The sequence below is a fragment of the Dendropsophus ebraccatus genome, chromosome 8, assembly GCF_027789765.1.
Source record: "Dendropsophus ebraccatus isolate aDenEbr1 chromosome 8, aDenEbr1.pat, whole genome shotgun sequence".
In the NCBI taxonomy this organism is placed as follows: Eukaryota; Metazoa; Chordata; class Amphibia; order Anura; family Hylidae; genus Dendropsophus; species Dendropsophus ebraccatus.
Genome location: NC_091461.1, coordinates 32,149,128 through 32,169,462, shown reverse-complemented (window position 1 = coordinate 32,169,462; position 20,335 = coordinate 32,149,128). Strand labels below are relative to the sequence as shown.

General features: G+C 45.2%; 1 protein-coding gene across 2 annotated transcripts in view; it reads left to right on the top strand.

Annotated features, from left to right (window-relative positions):
* Positions 1-17,837, top strand: part of BTAF1 (B-TFIID TATA-box binding protein associated factor 1) — a 43,480-nt gene extending 25,643 nt beyond the window's left edge. For both annotated transcript variants that reach the window (XM_069980118.1, XM_069980117.1), the window contains exons 21-38: positions 852-1,042; positions 3,016-3,169; positions 3,343-3,452; positions 4,913-5,114; positions 5,685-5,833; positions 8,087-8,239; positions 8,410-8,531; positions 8,612-8,779; positions 9,578-9,655; positions 9,852-9,981; positions 10,072-10,213; positions 10,292-10,422; positions 10,602-10,727; positions 10,845-10,997; positions 11,301-11,512; positions 11,876-12,035; positions 16,051-16,221; positions 16,661-17,837. In XM_069980118.1, the coding sequence (XP_069836219.1) occupies positions 852-1,042; positions 3,016-3,169; positions 3,343-3,452; positions 4,913-5,114; positions 5,685-5,833; positions 8,087-8,239; positions 8,410-8,531; positions 8,612-8,779; positions 9,578-9,655; positions 9,852-9,981; positions 10,072-10,213; positions 10,292-10,422; positions 10,602-10,727; positions 10,845-10,997; positions 11,301-11,512; positions 11,876-12,035; positions 16,051-16,221; positions 16,661-16,807 (2,699 nt within the window). In that variant the 3' untranslated portion in view covers positions 16,808-17,837. The remainder of the gene's footprint in view (positions 1-851; positions 1,043-3,015; positions 3,170-3,342; positions 3,453-4,912; positions 5,115-5,684; positions 5,834-8,086; positions 8,240-8,409; positions 8,532-8,611; positions 8,780-9,577; positions 9,656-9,851; positions 9,982-10,071; positions 10,214-10,291; positions 10,423-10,601; positions 10,728-10,844; positions 10,998-11,300; positions 11,513-11,875; positions 12,036-16,050; positions 16,222-16,660) is intronic.
* The last annotated feature ends 2,498 nt before the right edge of the window (positions 17,838-20,335 follow it).

Here is a 20,335-nt window from a genome sequence, read left to right as displayed (position 1 = left end):
CCCAACCCGGTACCCGTGAATACAGTGGTGCCGTACAAGAGAACCGGGCCGCGGTTCAAAAAAAGGACCCCGGCGACTTCTATACATAAAGCGAATACTGATGGCACATTCGCTTTAACACTGGTCCTGAGATGCGCTGACTGTTACAGAGAAGATATGTCTGATCGCTGGCTGCCCCACAGATGGGGACCCTTACTGAGCACAAGGAAGGAGTTTTCATGTCCACTTTAGTGACCTATGCACTGCCACTCTATTCATGCTTATGGGACTGAGGGTGATGGCTTAGAAACAGCTTCTATGCTACCCTGGGAATAGACTGTTTCCAGGAAATCCCATTTAATGGATTGGATACATGGATTACTTGGACATGACCAGATCAGTTTTTTTAACTATTTGGATATAATTTAGATGTTCACCACTGAAATTTTGGTACTTGTGGAAGATTGAAATTGACGTTTAAAATAGATGCAATAGATACTTAAAAATCCCTATATAGGGGTACTTTGGGCAGGGGCTTTTTTTGTAATATCCCCAGGGATTGTTTGAAAATATTAATGGACGCTTGCCTCCCTGGCTACTGCACTGCTATCCATCCTGTTGTGCAGCTGCTTCCAGGGCTTGATGTGATGTTGCAGACCCACCCAGCCAGTTGGCGACGGGATGCCGCTGCAGCTGGTAAGGTACCGCCTGCAGTACAGGAGCCAGGGAGCTTAGCGTCCTTTCTTTTTAAACAACCCATCCCTGAGAATATCACACAGGCCCCTACCCAGGGTACCCCTTCAAAGAAACCTGTGGGTAGGGGTTTCTGCAAATTCGTTTTTTTGTGCTGTAACATTTATTTCTAAATAAAGGATCAAATTCAGAAAAGGATGGCACATGTCACACGGTCACGAAGTACCGAGGAATAATCACCCTCTACAGACACCAACAAGCTGCTTTTGCACTTACTAGCAGGCGAGGTCCTACTCCTAAAGCTACAAGGTCCCAGGTGGCAGACTTGCCCACAGGAAGTGGAGTCCACACACCTGCAGAGAATGATGAGGTATTTCTAACCTACCTTGTAGACGTTTTGTAGGAACGTTCCCTGCATTTAGAGGCCAAATCTGGTGATGGCTTTATTTATTTTTTTTAATGTTGGAATGCTTTAAAAATAGTTAAACCATACTCCGCTTCCCCAGTCCCATTCAGCAACCATCCTGACTGTGTTGCTCCCCACTCTCACTGATGTGTTGTCCCCGCACTTGTCATCTCCCTCCAGTCATCACACATCCTCAAGGGTGCACCACAGTCCACTCAGAATGTCACCTCTATAACTGCTTACACTTACAAATTCTGTGACCTAAAGCCCATTTTATGTAACCATGAACACTGTCCACAAATTGATATTGGGAATGTTAGTATCCTGTTTGGTGGAAATCCAATGTCATGAGTAAAAGATTTTTAATCGGACTGCTGTGCAGCGATAACCAATAATGTATAACCAGTAAACCAATGGGTTGCCATAACATTTTATTGGCTAGCAATCACACAATGTAGCCTTTCTAATGCTGTTGCTAAAGTTATGTATTAGAAATGCAGGCATGAGTGAGAATCGGAGGCAGTCCATATACTGAGAGGAGACTCACTATACCGTTCTCAAGATTCCAGGGGGCACCAGCACTCAGGCCCCTGCAATCGTACATTTTGTCCTAATAGAAAACTCCTTTAGGGGTTAGAAAGGAATAGGGAATTGTTTTTCAGTCCTTTGTAATTGCCTCCCCTCCCAGTGGGTGTGCAGTATATATGTAAGGGTTGCATCAGATGATACATAGGCCTTCATCCCCCTAATTCATTCAAATCTCTAGACATGTTGCTATAGCTGATAATTGTATGTTTTTCACTTATGACTTCAGAGAGGCATCGGTGAAAACAGCATTTTTTTATGTGGGTTTAAAGGGGGTTATCAAGGCTTAGGGCCCTATTCCACCGGACTATTATCGTTTGCATAATCGTTAACGATTAACAATCTCAAACGCCGCTATTGCAAAAGACCTGAAAACTTTCACTCATTTCTATGGAACGATAATCGTTACTTATGATCGTACTTGCGATCGTTTTTTCTTCACTATTTATTCGCTATTGCGTTCGTATCTATTCCGAACGATGTCTTATTCAATGCGGACGAGCAACGATAAAAAAAGGTCCAGGTCTTATAAAGCGATCAACTATTTCTCGTTCGGTCGTTAATCGTTAACTGCATTTCAACTGAACGATTATCGTTTAGATTCGAACGATTTAACGATAATCTGAACGATAATCGTCCGGTGGAATAGGGCCCTTAGAGAAAAGCATGGCTAGTTTCTTGGAAGAACATCACCACCCCTGTCCCCAGGTTGTGTGGAGTATTAGTTCAGCTCCATTTACTTAAATGGCACTGAGCTGCAAAAATCCCACACCCAAACTGGAGACAAGTGTCTCAAGTGCTGTTTTAGGAAGAAAGCGGCCATAGCTTTCTCAGCGTTGCACTACTTGTCTGAAGGAAGGTAGATGTGTGAATAGCCATGGCTTCATCTAGTTTGACCACCTGCTTACACTCGAGTAGAGATGAGCGAACCAGGTTCGCGTCTATCCGAACCCGAACTTTCGGCACTTGATTAGCGGGGGCTGCAGAACTTGGATAAATCTCTAAGGTTGTCTGGAACACATGGATACAGCCAATGACTACATCCATGATTTCCACATAGCCTTAGGGCTTTATCCAACTAAAGCAGCCACCGCTAATCAAATTCCAAACGATCTGGTTCGGATGGACTCGAGCATGCTTGACGTTTGCTCATCTCTACTTATAAAATGAAAAGAAATAGGCGGGATCCCGAAGTCTGTCATTTCCTCGTCATCCTCTTTACTTGTGTTGGACTTTGAGTCCCTGGATTCCTGTTGCCAACTTTCAAGGGTTATGACTACCTGATATTCTGGAGCACCATTAACACATTCAGTACAGTTCCTTTTCATACATCTTTCTCTTTCTTTACCTAGACTCATAAGCAGCACTTAATCCAGAGAAGAGGTGCTGAATATACTCTTGCTACTATCGCGAAACACTTTGCCTCTAATTTGGCCACGGGCCTGCCACAGCTATGGGAGGCAATGGTTGGACCACTGAGAAACAACATTAACCTTGATGATTTTGGTATGTGTCCAGCATACAGCTTTCCTACAATCTTATAACTCCAGAGGAAGCATCTAAAGTGTGGCTTTATTTGTTTTATAACCGTTGTCTTGCTGCCAGTAGTTTTTGAACAATGTTCCTGCCAATTCCCGAAGCTTCTCACCAAGGTAAAACAAGATGTGTTGATGTTGCAGATGGCAAGCTTCTCTTGGAGAAAGGAGACGAGCACGCCCAGGAACTGGTCCACAGCCTGCAAGTGTTTGAGGTCACAGCCTCCGCTATGGAGCCCAGTCTTCACCCCCTGGTAAGTCAGCGGTGGAGGTTTGTCTAATAAAATACTTAAGCAAGTGTTATTTTAATGTATTAAAAGTGGAAGTTTTATTATGACCACAACTACATGAAATGTTGCCAGGCAAACTTTAAAACCGTATCAGACTGCTGTTTATGGGACTGCATCAGCTGTGGTCACTGCTTACACAAGGCATTACACAGCTACAATTAAAATGCCTAACGCTTTTAGTCAGTACATATTCTTAAAGGAGTTGTTAATAGTTATAATATATTACCTGGTCTTTCAGGAACTGCAGCTGGTTTAGTTCCTGCATTGCAGGGAATAGAGTTGAGCTGCAGTACCAGACTTGGGCCAGGGACTTCGGCCTAGCCATTTGGCAAAGGTTTGGTTCCCTTGTTTAATGTGCATGACTCTGACTGCTTTAGTGTGTGTTAGGATGGGTCTGTCAGTGCCAGTAATGTAGTTAAAGGGGTTAACCAGCAAAAAATCTTTTTTTCTTTCAAATCAGTTGGTGTCAGGAAGTTATATAGATTTGTAATTTACTTCTGTTAAAAAATGTCAAGTCTTCCCATACTACTTAGCTGCTGTATGTCCTGCAGGAAGTGTTTTATTTTCAGTCTGACACAGTGCTCTCTGCTGACATCTCTGGCTGAGACAGGAACTGTCCAGAGCAGGAAAGGTTTTCTATAGGGATTCCTAGAAAACCGAGACAGAGTTCCTGTCTCGGCCAGAGATGTCAGCAGAGAGCACTGTCAGACTGAAAATAAAACATTTCCTGCAGGATATACAGCAGCTAATAAGTATGGGAAAACTTGACCGTAAATTCCAAATCTATATAACTTTTAAAATTAATTGATATTAGAAAGTTATATAGATTTGGAATTTACCCATACTTTTTAGCTGCTGTATGTCCTGCAGGAAATGCTTTTTATTTTCAGTCTCACACAGTGCTCTCTGCTGACTCCGTGACAGGAACTCCGTCTCGATTTTCTAGGAATCCCTATAGAAAACCTCTCCTGCTCTCGACAGTTCCTGTTTTGGCCAGAGCTGTCAGACTGGAAATAAAACATTTCCTGCATGACATACAACAGCTAATAAGTATGGGAAAACTTGACCATAAATTCCAAATCTATATAACTTCCTATCTGTCGATTTCCCCACCCCACCAGTCTTGTTTGAGTATAGGGAGAGATACATCAGCCAAGACTTGCGGAGCAGGGACAGGCTGCCCGAGACCCTGCCCAGTGACTCCTGATTCAGGCAGCAAGAAAGATGACAAGTTTCCGTAAAATCTGGAATAAGAAATAAAGCCTTTATTTGTAAAGACTTCCTGCCTATGACCCCCCCCCCTTTATACAGACCTTCACATCTCTATAGTAAACCGTCAAACCCAGTGTAATATCAGTCATAATATGGACTAGAATCTGTTAAACTAGCTTTTTTTTTTTTTTTTTTTTTTTTCCCGTTTCCAGCTGCTTCAACATCTTCCTCATCTATTCATGAGTCTGCGGCATCCTTACACGTCAGTGAGGCATATGGCCTCTCGTTGTGTAGGAGTTATGAGCCGGATCGCTACCATGGAAACCATGAATGGCTTTTTGGAGAAAGTTTTGCCGTGGCTTGGCGCTATCGATGATAATACGAAACAGGAGGGAGCCATTGAAGCACTAGCTTGTATCCTGCCTTTTAAACATTCTTCTAGCTCAGTGTGTAGAGAAAATTACATTAGTTAAAAAACACACACACACACACACACACACACACACACACACACACACACACACACACACACACACACATACACACAGGATGTGAATGTTTTCATGTTGGTGGAACGGCTAAATGCTGTATACTGGATTACAGGGGTCTATTTATGTTTTGCAGGAAAGAGAAAAAAATCTGTCATTTAGTTCTATCCTCATTCTTTAGGATTAGGAGAAGTTTTGTGTAGACCATGATGCCTCCCAAAATATTGAAATTATTGCGACAGGGATAGTAACTTGCTGTTTCTGTAGAGATAACCGCATCTTGAGCATGCTTGGGTCCGACCGTTCGGCATTTGATCAGCGGTGGCTGAAGGAGCTGGTTGCAGCCCTAGGTAGTCTGTGGAAACGTGAATACAGCCTATGGCCTGCTCAAGGTGCGCTCATCCCAAATACTTTTAATCCAGTGTGTTTTGTCTTGTGTTTTTTTTTTTTTTTTTTTTTTTTCATGTATGGGTTGCTCCTTAACGATATACAAAAGGTGTGATGGAGCAGCTTGACGTTGGCATTGTTCCATACATAGTCCTCCTTGTTGTGCCAGTCCTAGGAAGGATGAGTGACCAGACGGACAGTGTGCGCTTCATGGCAACCCAGTGTTTTGCAACACTCATCAGGCTAATGCCTTTGGAGGTAAGTCAAAGTGCTTTACACAACATATCTAGCTTCCGGTTATCTGGGTTGGTATCTGATCAGCTATGCACACCAATGTTAAATCACTTTTAAAGGTTACGTCAGTTTTCAAGGGCTTTTGCAGCCCCCACTGTTCTTTCTGGGCAGACTTGCTAGTTGGCGGGGACAGAAGGATTCCCAGGGCAACTGTCTGATGTCCAGAAACTATTGTGCATAAGACATGTGCATGATATTTGACAAAGTTATGTCTGTGCTCAGCCCAATTTACTTTAGGCACTTTTTGTTAGCTGTAACACAGACTGTATGAAACGGGGACAGTCCCACTTATTACAATAGCCTGAAATGTTTCATCATTTTGAAAAAAAAATCAGACACTGTTTGAAAAGTGGCTGGGAATAGAATCGCCACGGTGGGTGGTCCCAGATGCCTTCTCTCCATATATGCTGCCTTTGGTTTTGGGGAGCATGATGGGGGGGTAACATGGTGCAGCGATTGGATATTGCATGTGGGCATGGTTGCACTCGGTGATCTGGTTATAAACCTGGAAGGCTTATGCGATGCAAGTGCCAGATAACAGAAGGCGTCACCCGGCTTTTGCTTCCCCGACGACAACCACTTTAAATACTTCTCACCTGCTGTACCAGATGCAGCCGTGAGCATATGAATGGTGCTATGTAGGGTACTGTTCTCAGTTTGCTTCTGGATTTTGCAGCTCAGTTCAATTAAAGGAGAAGTTAGGCGAAATTTTTTTTTTCCCTTTTCCCTCGACGCATACAGTTATATAACTTCTCAGTATATACTCATTACTGATTATGTGCCCTTACCAGACTTTCCCTGTCTCATCCTCTTTGTGTTTGGCAATATTCAGTACATTCAGAAACAGAGATTTTCATTGAGGTGTAAGGCAGGCACCAGAACAGGGCTAGGAGGTGAGGTGGCTAAAGACATGACAGGCCTATGAAGTTACTGAAACGCCTCAGTCTGTTCACTAATCATAACAGGAGGAAGGGGAGGAGTGCAGGGGCAGGTAGCCTGGCAGGCTGTGCAGAGACCGTAATAGTGATGCTAGGCTAATAAGAGGAATATGAATATTCAAAAGGTGGGTGGGACAAAGGAGAGGGGAGTGTACAGGCGTGAGAGGAACAGCAACAGGGGAAGAGGATCTGGGAGCTCAGACAGGAAGTGAGGGGAGACGTGGGTGTACATGATCCCTTGTTTTGTTTGGTCATTGGCATTTTTAAACAGAACCCGGAATTCTCCTTTATGGTGCGTTCACACCTACAGGATCTGCAACTGATTTTCTGCAGCAGATTTCAGTTAAATAACGGAACACAGCATCAGATTTGATGCTGTGTTCAGTTATTTAACTGAAATCTGCTGCAGAAAATCAGCTGCAGATCCTGTAGGTGTGAACGCACCCTTAAAGCGAATGGAGAAGAATTGTAACACCAGTAACAACCTGAAGACAGGGATGGTGCTGTTTTTGCAAAAAAGTAGCTGTGCTTTTTCTGATCCTGGATAGCCTTTTTGATATCTTTGCTCTCCAGTAAGGCAGGGTTTAAATTTTTTTTTTTTTTTTTTAAATGCTATATAAAAATTGCATAGTGGTTTTTGCTATTGTGTCCAGCAAAAGAAGCATATGCTGCAGTGTATTTCTTATACTATAAATCGAAGAGAAATGGATTCTGCTGTATAGCATCTGGTTGATTTTTTTTTTTTTTTTTTTTTTTTTTTATACCCTTTGGGAAAGTTTAGTTAAACACAAATGCAGTGCAAACCTGGCCATATTAGAGATGCCAGATATCATTCTGTAAATCAGCCGTCCACCAGCTATTGATTGTCAGTAAGTGGGGTAGATACAAATCAGCAGTCGCAGTATTATTGATGGGAGAGAAAAGATGAAATTTTAAGCTATAGTCTACCTAGATATACTGCAGGTTTATGGAGCAAGGAAAATGTATTTGGCAGGACGTGAGTCGCTCCTGAAGCCAGGTTCCAGCCTCCGCTCCTCTTGACTATTAGTTATAAGGCTGAAAGCTGCTGTCAGAAGTAAGGAATATAGGCAGAGGATATTATTGTAAGCCAGGTCTGTTGTAATGTGCCAGGATTTGTTTCTGTTAGCACTTTTGTTTCATGCTCTCTTCGTAAATGATGCTATGTTATAGGGGGGAAGAGCCAAGTGCTGTGTCTTCAGCCCACACTAATTCTCTTAAGTGGCATTACTCTTTGGATCACCTTGAGTTTCATTTTTAGGCCGGAATCCCAGATCCTCCCAGTATGTCAGAGGAGTTAATTAAACTAAAAGCCAGAGAGCGAAACTTCTTGGAACAACTGCTGGACGGAAAGAAATTGGAAAATTATACAATTCCCGTTCCAATAAAAGCAGAGCTGAGAAAATATCAGCAGGTAATAGGCCAATTTTCTTCTGCCGAAGGGCTGCAGTGCTTTACAATATAGTATGATACCCGGCATCTTGGTATTCCAAATGTTTCTTGGACAAACTTAAATTTTATGTCTTCATGGTGCTTTTATAGTAGTATCCTAGCTGAATTCCTGCTTTTCTTTGCCTCCTAAAGGATGGGGTCAATTGGCTGGCCTTTCTGAATAAATACAAACTCCATGGAATCCTGTGTGATGACATGGGTCTGGGGAAGACTCTGCAGTCCATATGTATTCTCGCAGGGGACCATTGCCTTAGGTAATACAAGCTTCTATCTTCTTGGTATTGTACTCCCTGATGCTCTATGAATATTTCAGTTATCATTCTGTACACTACAGGTCTCGGGAGTATAGCCGAAGTAAGTCTGCAGACAGCATGCCTCTCCCATCGCTCGTCATATGTCCTCCGACCTTAACTGGACACTGGGTGGATGAAGTTGGGAAGTTCTGCTCTAAAGAATACCTCAACCCATTACATTACACGGGTCCACCAACAGAGCGAGCCAGGCAAGTTTTTGTCCACTACGTCAAGGAAGCAGGATTTTACCTCTTATTAAATCAGGTTTTTAATGATCAGTGCCTTATGCAATTTGGGTCGGTTCCTTTTATGTAATTTTACCTCTGGCCCTGGCATTTTAAGGTGCAGTTTCAGATTTCTAGAGCTTTATTGAAGACTGATTTGGGCTCTGTTCACACTTTAAGACTGTGCCCTTTTGGAAGTCCACAAAAACATGCAGATTTCTGTGCGAACTGGGTTTTGCATGGCAAGGCAGGGAGGCAATGTCTTCCTTCTGCGCATGCAGGTGTAAATCTACACCAGCTCAGGGTGCGTTCACACGTACAGGATCCGCAGCAGATTTGATGGCTGTGTTCAGTTATTTAGATTGGATCTGCTGCAGATCCACACCATCCAATCCGTTGTGATACGGTGCGTGTGAAGCTACTCTGAGTAGATTTCTGCAGCTGCCATACTCTGAGAAATTCCCCTCATGGTGTTCATTCTCATGTACATAAAAACAAATTGCTTATAGACCTAAAGATGGATAAACAGATTCTGTATTCAATAAACTCCCTCTAGTGGTAGCTGCAGGTTTTTCATTTAGCAGTAGATTGGCGCCATTTTATTTATTGTGCTCACTTTGAGCATATATCCTAAAATACCATAATATTATGTAAAACATGGTTACGCTTTAGTTTTATAAAGGTAAATGCCCACTTTGTTGGTATTTGTGGGAAAGGGTTGTGGTGGTATTAGCTGTGTCCTCCTTGACAGTCATCATAGTAATAGCTTCACCCTTTTTGTAGGTTGCAACACCAAGTGAAGAGACACAATCTTGTGGTAGCTTCTTATGATGTTGTCAGGAATGATATTGACTTCTTCAGGTAAGCTTTCCAAATTGATAACCCTCTGTCCTGGTCTGGTCCAGCCTTTTCTGTTATCACCTTTTCTGTTATAGGTTTGCATTTTGTTCATTTGGAATTGGTTGGAATTAAATTAATGAATCTGATCTGTTTCTAATTTCTGGTGACAGGACCATACACTTTAGCGCTGTTATACTTGTATTTTTTCTTTTTTCAGAAACATGAAGTTTAACTACTGTATTTTGGATGAGGGTCATGTCATCAAGAACGGGAAGACCAAGTTATCAAAAGCTGTGAAGCAGATAACAGCAAATTATAGAATTATCCTGTCTGGTACCCCCATCCAGGTACGTGTAGGGCATTTATTCAGCAGCCATGACCTAAAACTTTCAACTGTTCAGGTTGTTCTTTGCTAATTTTTATTTTTTCCCCACTAGAACAATGTCTTGGAGCTCTGGTCGTTGTTTGACTTCCTCATGCCCGGCTTTTTAGGCACAGAACGTCAGTTTGCCGCTAGATACGGAAAACCTATTTTAGCCAGTAGAGATGCTCGAAGCTCCTCTCGTGAGCAGGAAGCTGGTAAGGAGTGCACACGCTTAGCTTTGTAGAGAAATGGCTGTATGTTGTCCATTTATCTAATCTCTATATATTTAACAGGTGTTCTTGCAATGGAGGCACTACATCGGCAAGTTCTGCCATTTTTACTCCGCAGAATGAAAGAAGACGTGTTGCAGGATCTTCCTCCTAAGATTATTCAAGATTATTACTGTTCTTTGAGTCCTTTGCAGGTAAAAAAAAAAAAGTTTTTTAAGTACTGTGTGAAAACTAACCTTTTATGTGAAGTACTGCGGAATCTGTTGGTGCTAGAGAAATAAAAAATATTAATGCAAAGAACCACCTTCTATTTGCTGAAATCCCCCTGTAAACCTCACCACTGTCCGTTGAATCTTTATCCACCGATTCTCAGGTTCAGTTATATGAAGATTTTGCCAAGTCCCGTGCAAAGACTGACGTAGATGAAACAGTCTCCGCGTCCTCAATGACCGAAGACAGTGAAAAGCCAAAGCTCAAAGCTACAGGACATGTCTTTCAGGTAATGTCGTCTATGGTGTTAAGAAAATGTAGATTTACAGAGGCGATGCGGACAGTGCTGTCTGCTGTGTCTTTCCATGTCCTGAAGTAACTTTATTATATAACCTTGTCTCTTTAGGCGCTGCAATATTTGCGGAAGTTATGCAACCATCCTGCATTAGTTTTAACTGCTCAGCATCCAGAACACAAGAAGGTCACAGATCAGCTAGCGACTCAGAATTCAACACTGAGGGATATTCAGCACGCTCCCAAGCTGTCTGCATTGAAACAAGTATGTGTGTCTAAAGAGATGAGAAACTTAGGTGTTCCGCCTAGGTTTATAACATTGATGGTCTGAACACTAGATAGACTCACTATCTGGGGGGTTGATGACACCCAGCACCCCCAACTGATCAGCTGTTCAGGGGAGCCCAATAGTCCTGTAAGCTCTGCGCTGTCTGTGTAGTGTTGCAGATAACTGCAGCTCAGCCCCTTATGAACTGAACATAAGTTGAGCTGCAGTAACCCCCCCCCCCCCCCCCCCCCCCCAGGCAAGGAATATTGTGAATATTTTATTACCCTCTTTTCTTTACAGTTGCTGTTGGATTGTGGTTTGGGTAATGGCGGCACTGCTGAGAGCGGCACTGAAGCAGTTGTAGCCCAGCACAGAGTATTGATCTTCTGTCAGCTGAAGAGCATGCTGGATATTGTGGAACATGACCTCCTGAAGCCTCACTTGCCCTCTGTTACATACTTACGGCTGGATGGTAGTATACCTGCCGGCCAGAGACATTCCATTGTGTCCCGGTAAGTTACAGCCGCCATGTAGAAATCTCACCCCTTTAGGAATATAGTTTCTTTCCACAAAGAGGAATGTATCGCCTTGATTTTCGTTTATTGACTAGAGTCAGATACTTAACTTTTTTCTCTAATCTGTTTATATATTTTTTGTACATTGGGGCTGCCATCTTGTCTGAGCAGTTTTAACGGCATTTAGTAACATGCTTTACAGCAAGCCTTATAGGTATAGACTACAACAGACAGGACCCGTCAGCTTGATGAATGTCAAGCTTGTTTCCTGAGTGTGTTTATAGACTGTATTTTTAATTTGACATAAGAGGCTAACGTTGGTGTTTTACTTCCTCCCTCCCTCCCTCCCTCCTCACTCAGGTTTAATAATGACCCATCTATAGACGTCCTTCTGCTGACCACCCATGTGGGCGGCCTGGGTCTCAACCTGACTGGTGCTGACACTGTAGTGTTTGTTGAACATGACTGGAATCCAATGAGGGATCTTCAGGCCATGGACAGAGCGCACCGTATTGGCCAGGTAGGATGCCTTAATGTCATTTAGGACAACACTCTTAGGAATTTTCCAGATGTTACAAAGTCAAGGGAAGGAAACAATCTCCAAATTGCTATGTCTAGGATAAGGTTGATTTTAAGTTTTATGTTCTATAGATTTTTTTTTTTTTTCTGCACTCAGATGAACTCTATTACTAAATATTTGGTTTATAATGCTGAACAATTTAGATAGTGATAGTTGATTTTTATGATCCAGGTTTTTTTGCCCCCTCGTGTTTCCTGCCATTTTTTACCACCATGGTGGATGCCAGCCCCATGGTTCCCCTGGCAGGAATGCTTGAGGACGTATTGACATTTTCTCTTCTCCTCCTTAAGAAAAGAGGATTTTTTTGTACTCACCGTAAAATCCCTTTCTTGTGGCTTCATTGGGGGACACAGCACCAGTGGGTATAGACTACTGCCACTAGGAGGCGACACTAGACAGAAGAAGAAGTGACTCCGCCTGGCAGCCTATACCCCTCCTACAGACACCAGGCTAACTCAGTTTAGTCACAAGCAGTAGAAAGTAGTAACAAAAACAGGCAAAAAAAACCAGGCTGGTCCCGGGAACGAAAAACCCCAAGAACAGAACAAGCCCCGGGAGCACAACCTCCAACAGGGTGGGAGCTGTGTCCCCCAATGAAGCCACAAGAAAGGGATTTTACGGTGAGTACAAAAAAATCCTCTTTTCTTGTGCCTGTCATTGGGGGACACAGCACCAGTGGGACGTACAAAAGCAGTCCCAGAGGGTGGGGAAAGAAGATTACAATCCCCATGCGGCCTGCCTAACGCACGGCGGCCTGCAGAACCTTGCGGCCCAGACTGGCGTCAGAGGAAGCCAGGATATGGACCTGATAAAACTTTGAAAAAGTGTGAACTGAAGACCAGGTGGCGGCCTTGCAGACCTGGGACACTGAGGCCTGATGGCGAACCGCCCAAGAGGCCCCCACAGCTCGAGTAGAATGAGCGGTGACCCGAAAAGGAGGAGCCCTGCCACGAACGCGGTAGGCCTCTGCGATGGCTGCCCTGATCCAACGCCCAATGGTGGTCTTGGAAGCCGCCAGCCCCTTGCGCGGACCCGACGGGACCACGAACAAGGAATCCGAGCGGCGGAAGGAAGCAGTGACTGACAAGTAGATCCGTATGGCCCGGACAAGGTCCAAACAATGCAGGGACCGTTCCCTAGGATGGGAGGGCGCAGGGCAAAAAGAGGGGAGAATGATGTCCTCATTAAGGTGGAATGCAGACACGACCTTCGGCAGGAAGGAAGGAAGAGGACGAAGCACCACCTTGTCCTTGTGAAGGACCAGATAAGGGGAGCGACAAGAGAGCGCTGCCAGTTCAGACACCCTACGGATGGAGGTAACCGCCACCAGGAAGGCAACTTTCCAAGAAAGGAAACAAAGAGACACCTCCCGAAGAGGCTCAAAGGGAGGACCTTGCAGAACCTCGAGGACTAAATTAAGGTCCCAGGGCTCTAAAGGCTGACGAAAAGGAGGGGCCAAATGGACCACCCCCTGAAGAAAGGTCTTCACCTGGGGGCGGAAAGCTAGAGCCCGCTGAAAAAGAACAGACAGGGCGGAAATCTGCGAACGCAAAGTGGAATGACTGAGGCCTTTATCCAGCCCAGACTGTAAAAAGGAAAGAATCTTGGGCGTGGAACACACCAAGGGGTGAAAATTATTCTGTTCGCACCAAGAAAAGAAGGCCTTCCACACGCGATGGTAGACCCGAGCTGACTGAGGCTTACGGGCCTTAAGCATGGTTTGGATGACTGGTTCCGAGAACCCACGAAACCTCAACACCGCGGCCTCAACAGCCACGCCGTCAAACTCAGCTGAGGTAAATTGGGGTGGAATATTGGCCCTTGTGAAAGGAGGTCGGCCCGCAGGGGAAGGCGCCAGGGGGCGTCGGCCAGGAGGTGCACTACGTCGGCGTACCAGGACCGGCGCGGCCAGTCTGGAGCGACAAGAATGGCGGGAACGCCGAGTGCCTTGATGCGCTTCAGGACTCGTGGGAGAATGGGCAGAGGAGGAAAGGCGTAAACCAGGGAGAACTGCTCCCATGGGGTCACCAAGGCGTCGACCGCGAACGCGCAAGGATCCCGGGCCCGAGTCACATAGATGGGGAGTTTGTGGTTCAGCCTGGAGGCGAAGAGATCCACATCTGGGGATCCCCACCGCCGGCAGATTTGAAGAAACACCTCGGGATGTAGAGCCCATTCGCCCTGATCCAGTCTTTCGCGGCTGAGGTAGTCCGCCGCCCAATTGTCCACCCCGGGAATGTGGACTGCCGAGAGAGCTGGAACAACCCGCTCCGCCCAACGGAGAATGCGAGCGGCCTCGGTCATGACAGAGCGGCTCCTGGTGCCGCCTTGACGGTTCAGATAGGCAACGGCGGTGACGTTGTCGGTCTGAACACGGACCGGATAACCCCTCAGGCGATCGGTCCACTGAGACAGGGCGAGAAAGATGGCCCGGAGCTCCAGGATATTGATGTGAAGCCGAGCCTCTGTCGGCGACCAAGAGCCCTGAGCTGTGTGGCTCCCGAAGACAGCCCCCCACCCGGACAGGCTGGCATCCGTAGAGACGACCAGCCAATTGAGGGGGAGGAACGAGCGGCCGAGGAGGACCACCGGAGACGTCAACCACCAAAGAAGCTCCCTGCGAACAGCAGGGGACAGGAGGATCTTCTTGTGGAGAGACAGAGGGGACCTGTCCCACTGCGACAGAATCGCTTGCTGCAGAGGGCGCGAATGAAACTGAGCAAAGGGGATCGCCTCGAAAGAGGAGACCATCTTGCCCAGGACTCGCATGCAAAGGCGAATCGAACAGGGGGCGCCCGAGCGGAGCAGAGAGACTGCCGAGCGCAGGGAGGCAACTTTGTTTGGAGGAAGGAGGACGCGGGCCATCTCGGTGTTGAATAGCATCCCGAGAAACTCCATAGAGCGGGAGGGAAGTAGGGAAGATTTTTGATAATTGATCACCCAACCGAAATTGGTCAAGAGATCGAGTGTGATCTGGAGGCTGGACAAAGTGTCCTGCTTGGAGCGGCCCTTTACCAAAAGGTCGTCCAGGTATGGCAGGACAGCCACCCCCTTTGACCGAAGCAGAGCCATCAAAGGTGCAAGGATCTTGGTAAAGACCCGAGGCGCCGTGGCGAGCCCGAAGGGCAGGGCAACGAACTGGAAATGTCCAGAACCGACGGCGAAACGTAGGAAACGTTGATGACTGGCTGCGATGGGAACATGCAGATAGGCGTCGCGGATGTCTATAGAAGCAAGAAATTCGTCCTGCTCTAGAGACGCGACCACCGACCGCAAGGATTCCATGCGGAACCGCCGAAGGCGAACAAACCTGTTCAGCCGTTTCAAATCCAGGATAGGACGGACCGAGCCGTCCTTTTTGGGGACTGTGAACAGATTGGAATAGAATCCCTGGAAGTGCTCGGAGGGAGGAACTGGGACCACAACTCCTTGAGCTAGGAGATTCTGAACCGCCCGAAAAAGCTCGGAAAGCCGTGCCGAAGAGCGTGGGAGATTTGATGGAAAAAAGCGAGGAGGTGGAATGCACACAAACTCGATTTTGTACCCTGAGGACACCACCTCCCGAGCCCACACATCGGACACATGGGCGAGCCAAATCTCCTTGAAGGAGAGCAGACGACCCCCTACTTGAGGGAGAGACCCGAGTGGTGAAGGACCCTCAGGAAGAAGACTTGGGTGCAGGACCCTTAGAAGGGCAAATAATAAAGAGGTGCGTGGCACCTGTGTCTACCTCATACGGACACTAGACTAAAACTGAGTTAGCCTGGTGTCTGTAGGAGGGGTATAGGCTGCCAGGCGGAGTCACTTCTTCTTCTGTCTAGTGTCGCCTCCTAGTGGCAGTAGCCTATACCCACTGGTGCTGTGTCCCCCAATGACAGGCACAAGAAAGTTAGAATTTGTATGTAGTTTCCATTTGCATCCATGTGCCTTAATCACTCCTTCCACTTTGTTGCAGAAACGCGTGGTAAATGTGTACAGGCTTATTACAAGAGGAACTCTGGAGGAGAAGATTATGGGTCTGCAGAAATTCAAGATGAGTATTGCGAATACTGTTATTAGTCAAGAAAATGCCAGCTTACAGAGTATGGGCACTGAGCAGCTGCTGGACCTGTTTACACTGGACAAGGTGAGCTCTGATCACTGTAGTCTTGTTTGCCAGTATGATACGGTGAAGGCTGCAGATCAGCTAGTGTTTGTGTATGTCGCGATTATTATGGAGATGGCAGCCGGCAGCCCTCCAGCTATTGCAAAACTACAATTTCTGTCATGCCTAAACAACCAAGGGCTTTGGCTATCCAGGCATGATGGGAATTGTAGTTTTGGAATAGCTGGAGGGCCGCTGGTTCCCCTTTCCAGTTAGAACTTGTATAATGTGTTGCAGCTCACACTAGTGTTCTCTGCACTGGATCGAGCTGCAATAGGAGACTAGGATGGTTGGAGATATATATGAGCCTTTTGTAGTCTTACTTTTGGCTATAAAATAGTCTTTGAATCCTAAGAGATCTTGTAGCAGCACAATTTGAATCCTGAAGATCTTCCTGTTTATATATGGCTTTGTTTCTTAGGATGGAAAGAGCGAAAAGATGGAAACATCAGAAATGGGCGGGAAGAGTTCTATGAAGACAATCCTAGACAACCTGGGAGAGCTGTGGAACCAGGAACAGTACGAGACAGAGTTCAGTCTTGACAATTTTATGCATTCTCTGAAGTAACGCCACCAATGCGGCTGCTGCTATATCCTCCTTTTGTTTTGCTGATATTCAGCAAAGGCTGAGATGGTACCATGGGCGTTGGTGTCGGTCTGTACCAGGCTGGTTTTGTTTCATGAAGGAATTGGCTCAGAGACTAGAAATGGGAGAGAATGTGTCACATGAATAATGCAGTCTTACAAGATGGAACCCGGAGGCTTGAATCCTATGTTATACTGGTGCATTACAGCTGTGGACATGGTGCACTGACAGCTGTTATCCTGTACATGTAATATTGTCCTCATATTTTTCTATGAAGTTTTTATTTGATCGGTGACTCTCGCAGTCCTCACTAGGTTAGTGGCCTCTCCCGTACAGAGTCCTGTGTGAGGTCTTCATAGAATGGCTATGGTGCACTCAGTAGATGGATGGCAGTGAACACAAGTCACATTTTATTGAGTTTTATGCCCTCGGCTGCTGGCATGAATGTGGCTTTATCTTTTTTTCTTTTTTAAGGTTGTACATTTTAATGACTATAATTTACTCTGCAGTTTTTTTTTTTGGTTGGGGATTAATAGTCCAAACTTGAGAGAACGTGGGTTTTCTGGAGTTTATCTAGCACTATGCACATGTTCTGCTCCTCTCAATCAGCAGCCTGCAGATCTGGGATTATACGCTCCGTAAGAGGCGGACGGATGTGCTTGTCATGTTTTAATAGATGATCTGTCCCTTGCACATATAGACTTGCTATGTGTCCTACTGGCAGAAAGGATTCTTCCCCTTGTGTATATGTAGTTTATATTGTATAAATCAGATACTGCTCATCCTTTAATATTTGTCCATGCGGAGTGACTGGGTTTGAGTGTTTGCTGATATGAGAGCGACTCTGCTCACGTGTTGGTGGAAAAAGGACCTTCCCCTATGTAATATATATAGAGAAAAGAGAACGCAAACCTAATGGAAATGAACGTCTGTCACAACTTTTATCGGTGGCGTGCTGTAATGAATTACTATCATTCCATTTAAACTGAAAATAAAAACTAACTTGTCTTTATTTTCATTTACTTGTTTGTTTTTTATATTAGATGCTTTTTTTTCTGCCTATGGTTTGCAATTACAGTGCAGAAGTCTGCTGGACCTTCTAGAACATTCACTTATATATTGCTGGGATGATCACATGACTTCACTCTAGAGAGAGAAACATCTTATATTCAAGTTTCCAGTGGAATTATTTTGTATTAAATGGCAAAGGTTACTCAAAAGAACAACTTTTGACATTTTTAACGGTTTGCTTTGGGGGCAAAAGTTTTTAGACCCCCACTATTAGTGGACATTCTCCTGGTTTGTTTTACCAGGTGTATTCTCTCCCCCAGCTTTGTGCATGTGACTGAAACAGACGTCCATAGTAAGCCTAGGGGACAGTCTCCTATCTCTTGTGATCAGAGCAGAAGGAGGCAGCGCTAGGGAGCTAGTGGTGGTTGCAGAAGTTGGATGCCACCATAGGGAGTCCTGGAAAATATGGATAACCTATGGCTGTATCCATGTCGCCTTTATTAACCTGTGCCCCCCCCCCCTTCTTGCAGATTAATACCATGTAGTAAAAAAAAAATGCTGCCACCTCATGGTGGATTACAGCTTTGCCTCCATGTATTGGTAAAGGTTAAAGCGACTCTGTACCCACAATCCCCCCCCAAAACCACTTGTACCTTCAGATAGCTGCCTTTAATCCAAGTCTCTTTAACCCCTTAAGGTCAAAGCCAATTTTCGTTTTTGCACTTTTGCTTTTTCCACTTTGTGTAAAAGTCCATAGCGCTTGCATTTTTTCACCTAGAGACCCACATGAGCCCTTATTTTTTTGCAAAACCAATTGTACTTTTCAATGACTGGCATTATTTTTCCATAACATATGCTGCGAAACCGGAAAAAATCATTTGCGCTGTCAAATTGAGAATTTTTTTTTTATTTCAGGGAGTTTTGCATTTACGCCGTTCGCCCTATGGTAAAACTGACTTGTTATATATGTTCCTTAAGGCGTTACGATTACTACAATATGTAACATGTATAACTTTATGTAACATGTATAACTTTTTTATATTATCTGATGGCCTGTAAAAAATTCAAACCATTGTTAACAAATATACGTTCCTTTAAAATCGCTCCATTCCCAGGCTTATAGCGCTTTTATCCTTTGGTCTATGGGGCTGTGTGAGGTGTCATTTTTTTGCGCCATGACATGGGGGGAGAAGAGATCCGTCCCACTAGACACCCGGGATGTGCAGCCGTCAGGTTTGACAGCTGCACTTAGAGGCTTAATTAGCACTGCACATGTCAGCCGGGATCAGCGCCGTTCAGAGCGGGACCCCACTCTGAACACCCCCCGCAGCACCATGACGTATCAGATACGTCATGGGTCGCTAAGGGGTTAAAAACTAATACAATCTTATCGGGTTATTAGGATTTTAAGCACTTAATGATTCTTTGCTTAAAGAATGGCAAGAGCACTGGCACCTTACTGTATACTGTTTTTGTCTAGACATTTACCATATATATATATATATATAATATAATATATTTACTCCAGAATCATGGTTACCACTGGCAGACAAAACTATACCTGGCCATTAGCACTAGACATCTCCAAGAACAAGGGGCCTGCACATACAACTAGGAAGGCTAGGGCATGAAATAACATTTCACTCCACTGTGTCCATTCTAGATCTGTAAACCATATCCTTAAGCAGCCCACAGTGAAGAAACTATGGAGCATTGACTATTCTATAGATGGTGTCTTGATATCATTCCTCCTTTTATAGGATTCATCCTTTTATAGGATTCAATCAGTCTGCATGCCTTTGTGCAATCAAAGGTAAATGTTCTAGGGTGCCTTCACACCTACCGACTCGCAGCAGTAATAACGCTGCAAGTCAGCTAGGTCCTGGCAGATCACTGTCAGTACATACGCAGCGGTCTGAACGACCGCAGCGTGTATGTAAATCTGCCGGCTGCTTAACCCCTTCTGATGCCGGCCGGCCGCCTCCCGCTCAGCTCTGTATACATTACCTCCTCGGTCCTGCTCGCCTGGCCAATCAGTGGCTGCGGCAGGGCAAAACACTGATTGGCCGGGCGTGACAGCAGGACGCCGGGACCCCATAAAGCGAGGAGGTATGTATACAGAGTGGAGCGGGAGGCGGCCGGCATCAGAAGGGGTTAAGCAGCCAGCAGATTTACATACACGCAGCGGTCGTTCAGACCGCTGTGTGTATGTACTGACAGTGATCTGCCAGGACCTAGCCGACTTGCAGCGTTATTAACGCTGCGAGTCGGTAGGTGTGAAGGCACCCCTAAAATACATATTTCCACCATGTCCGCATTGCCGCTAGATAGGGAAAACAATGTGAACCCAGCCCTAACTGGCAGCCAGCCATTCCATACTGTTAATGTGTAAAGTGTATGCCTTTATGTAGGATACATCATGAGCTTTTTATGACTACAGGGACAGAACAGTATTTCTGTATGCACTTTAAAACATTTTGTTGTTTTGAAGGACACTAG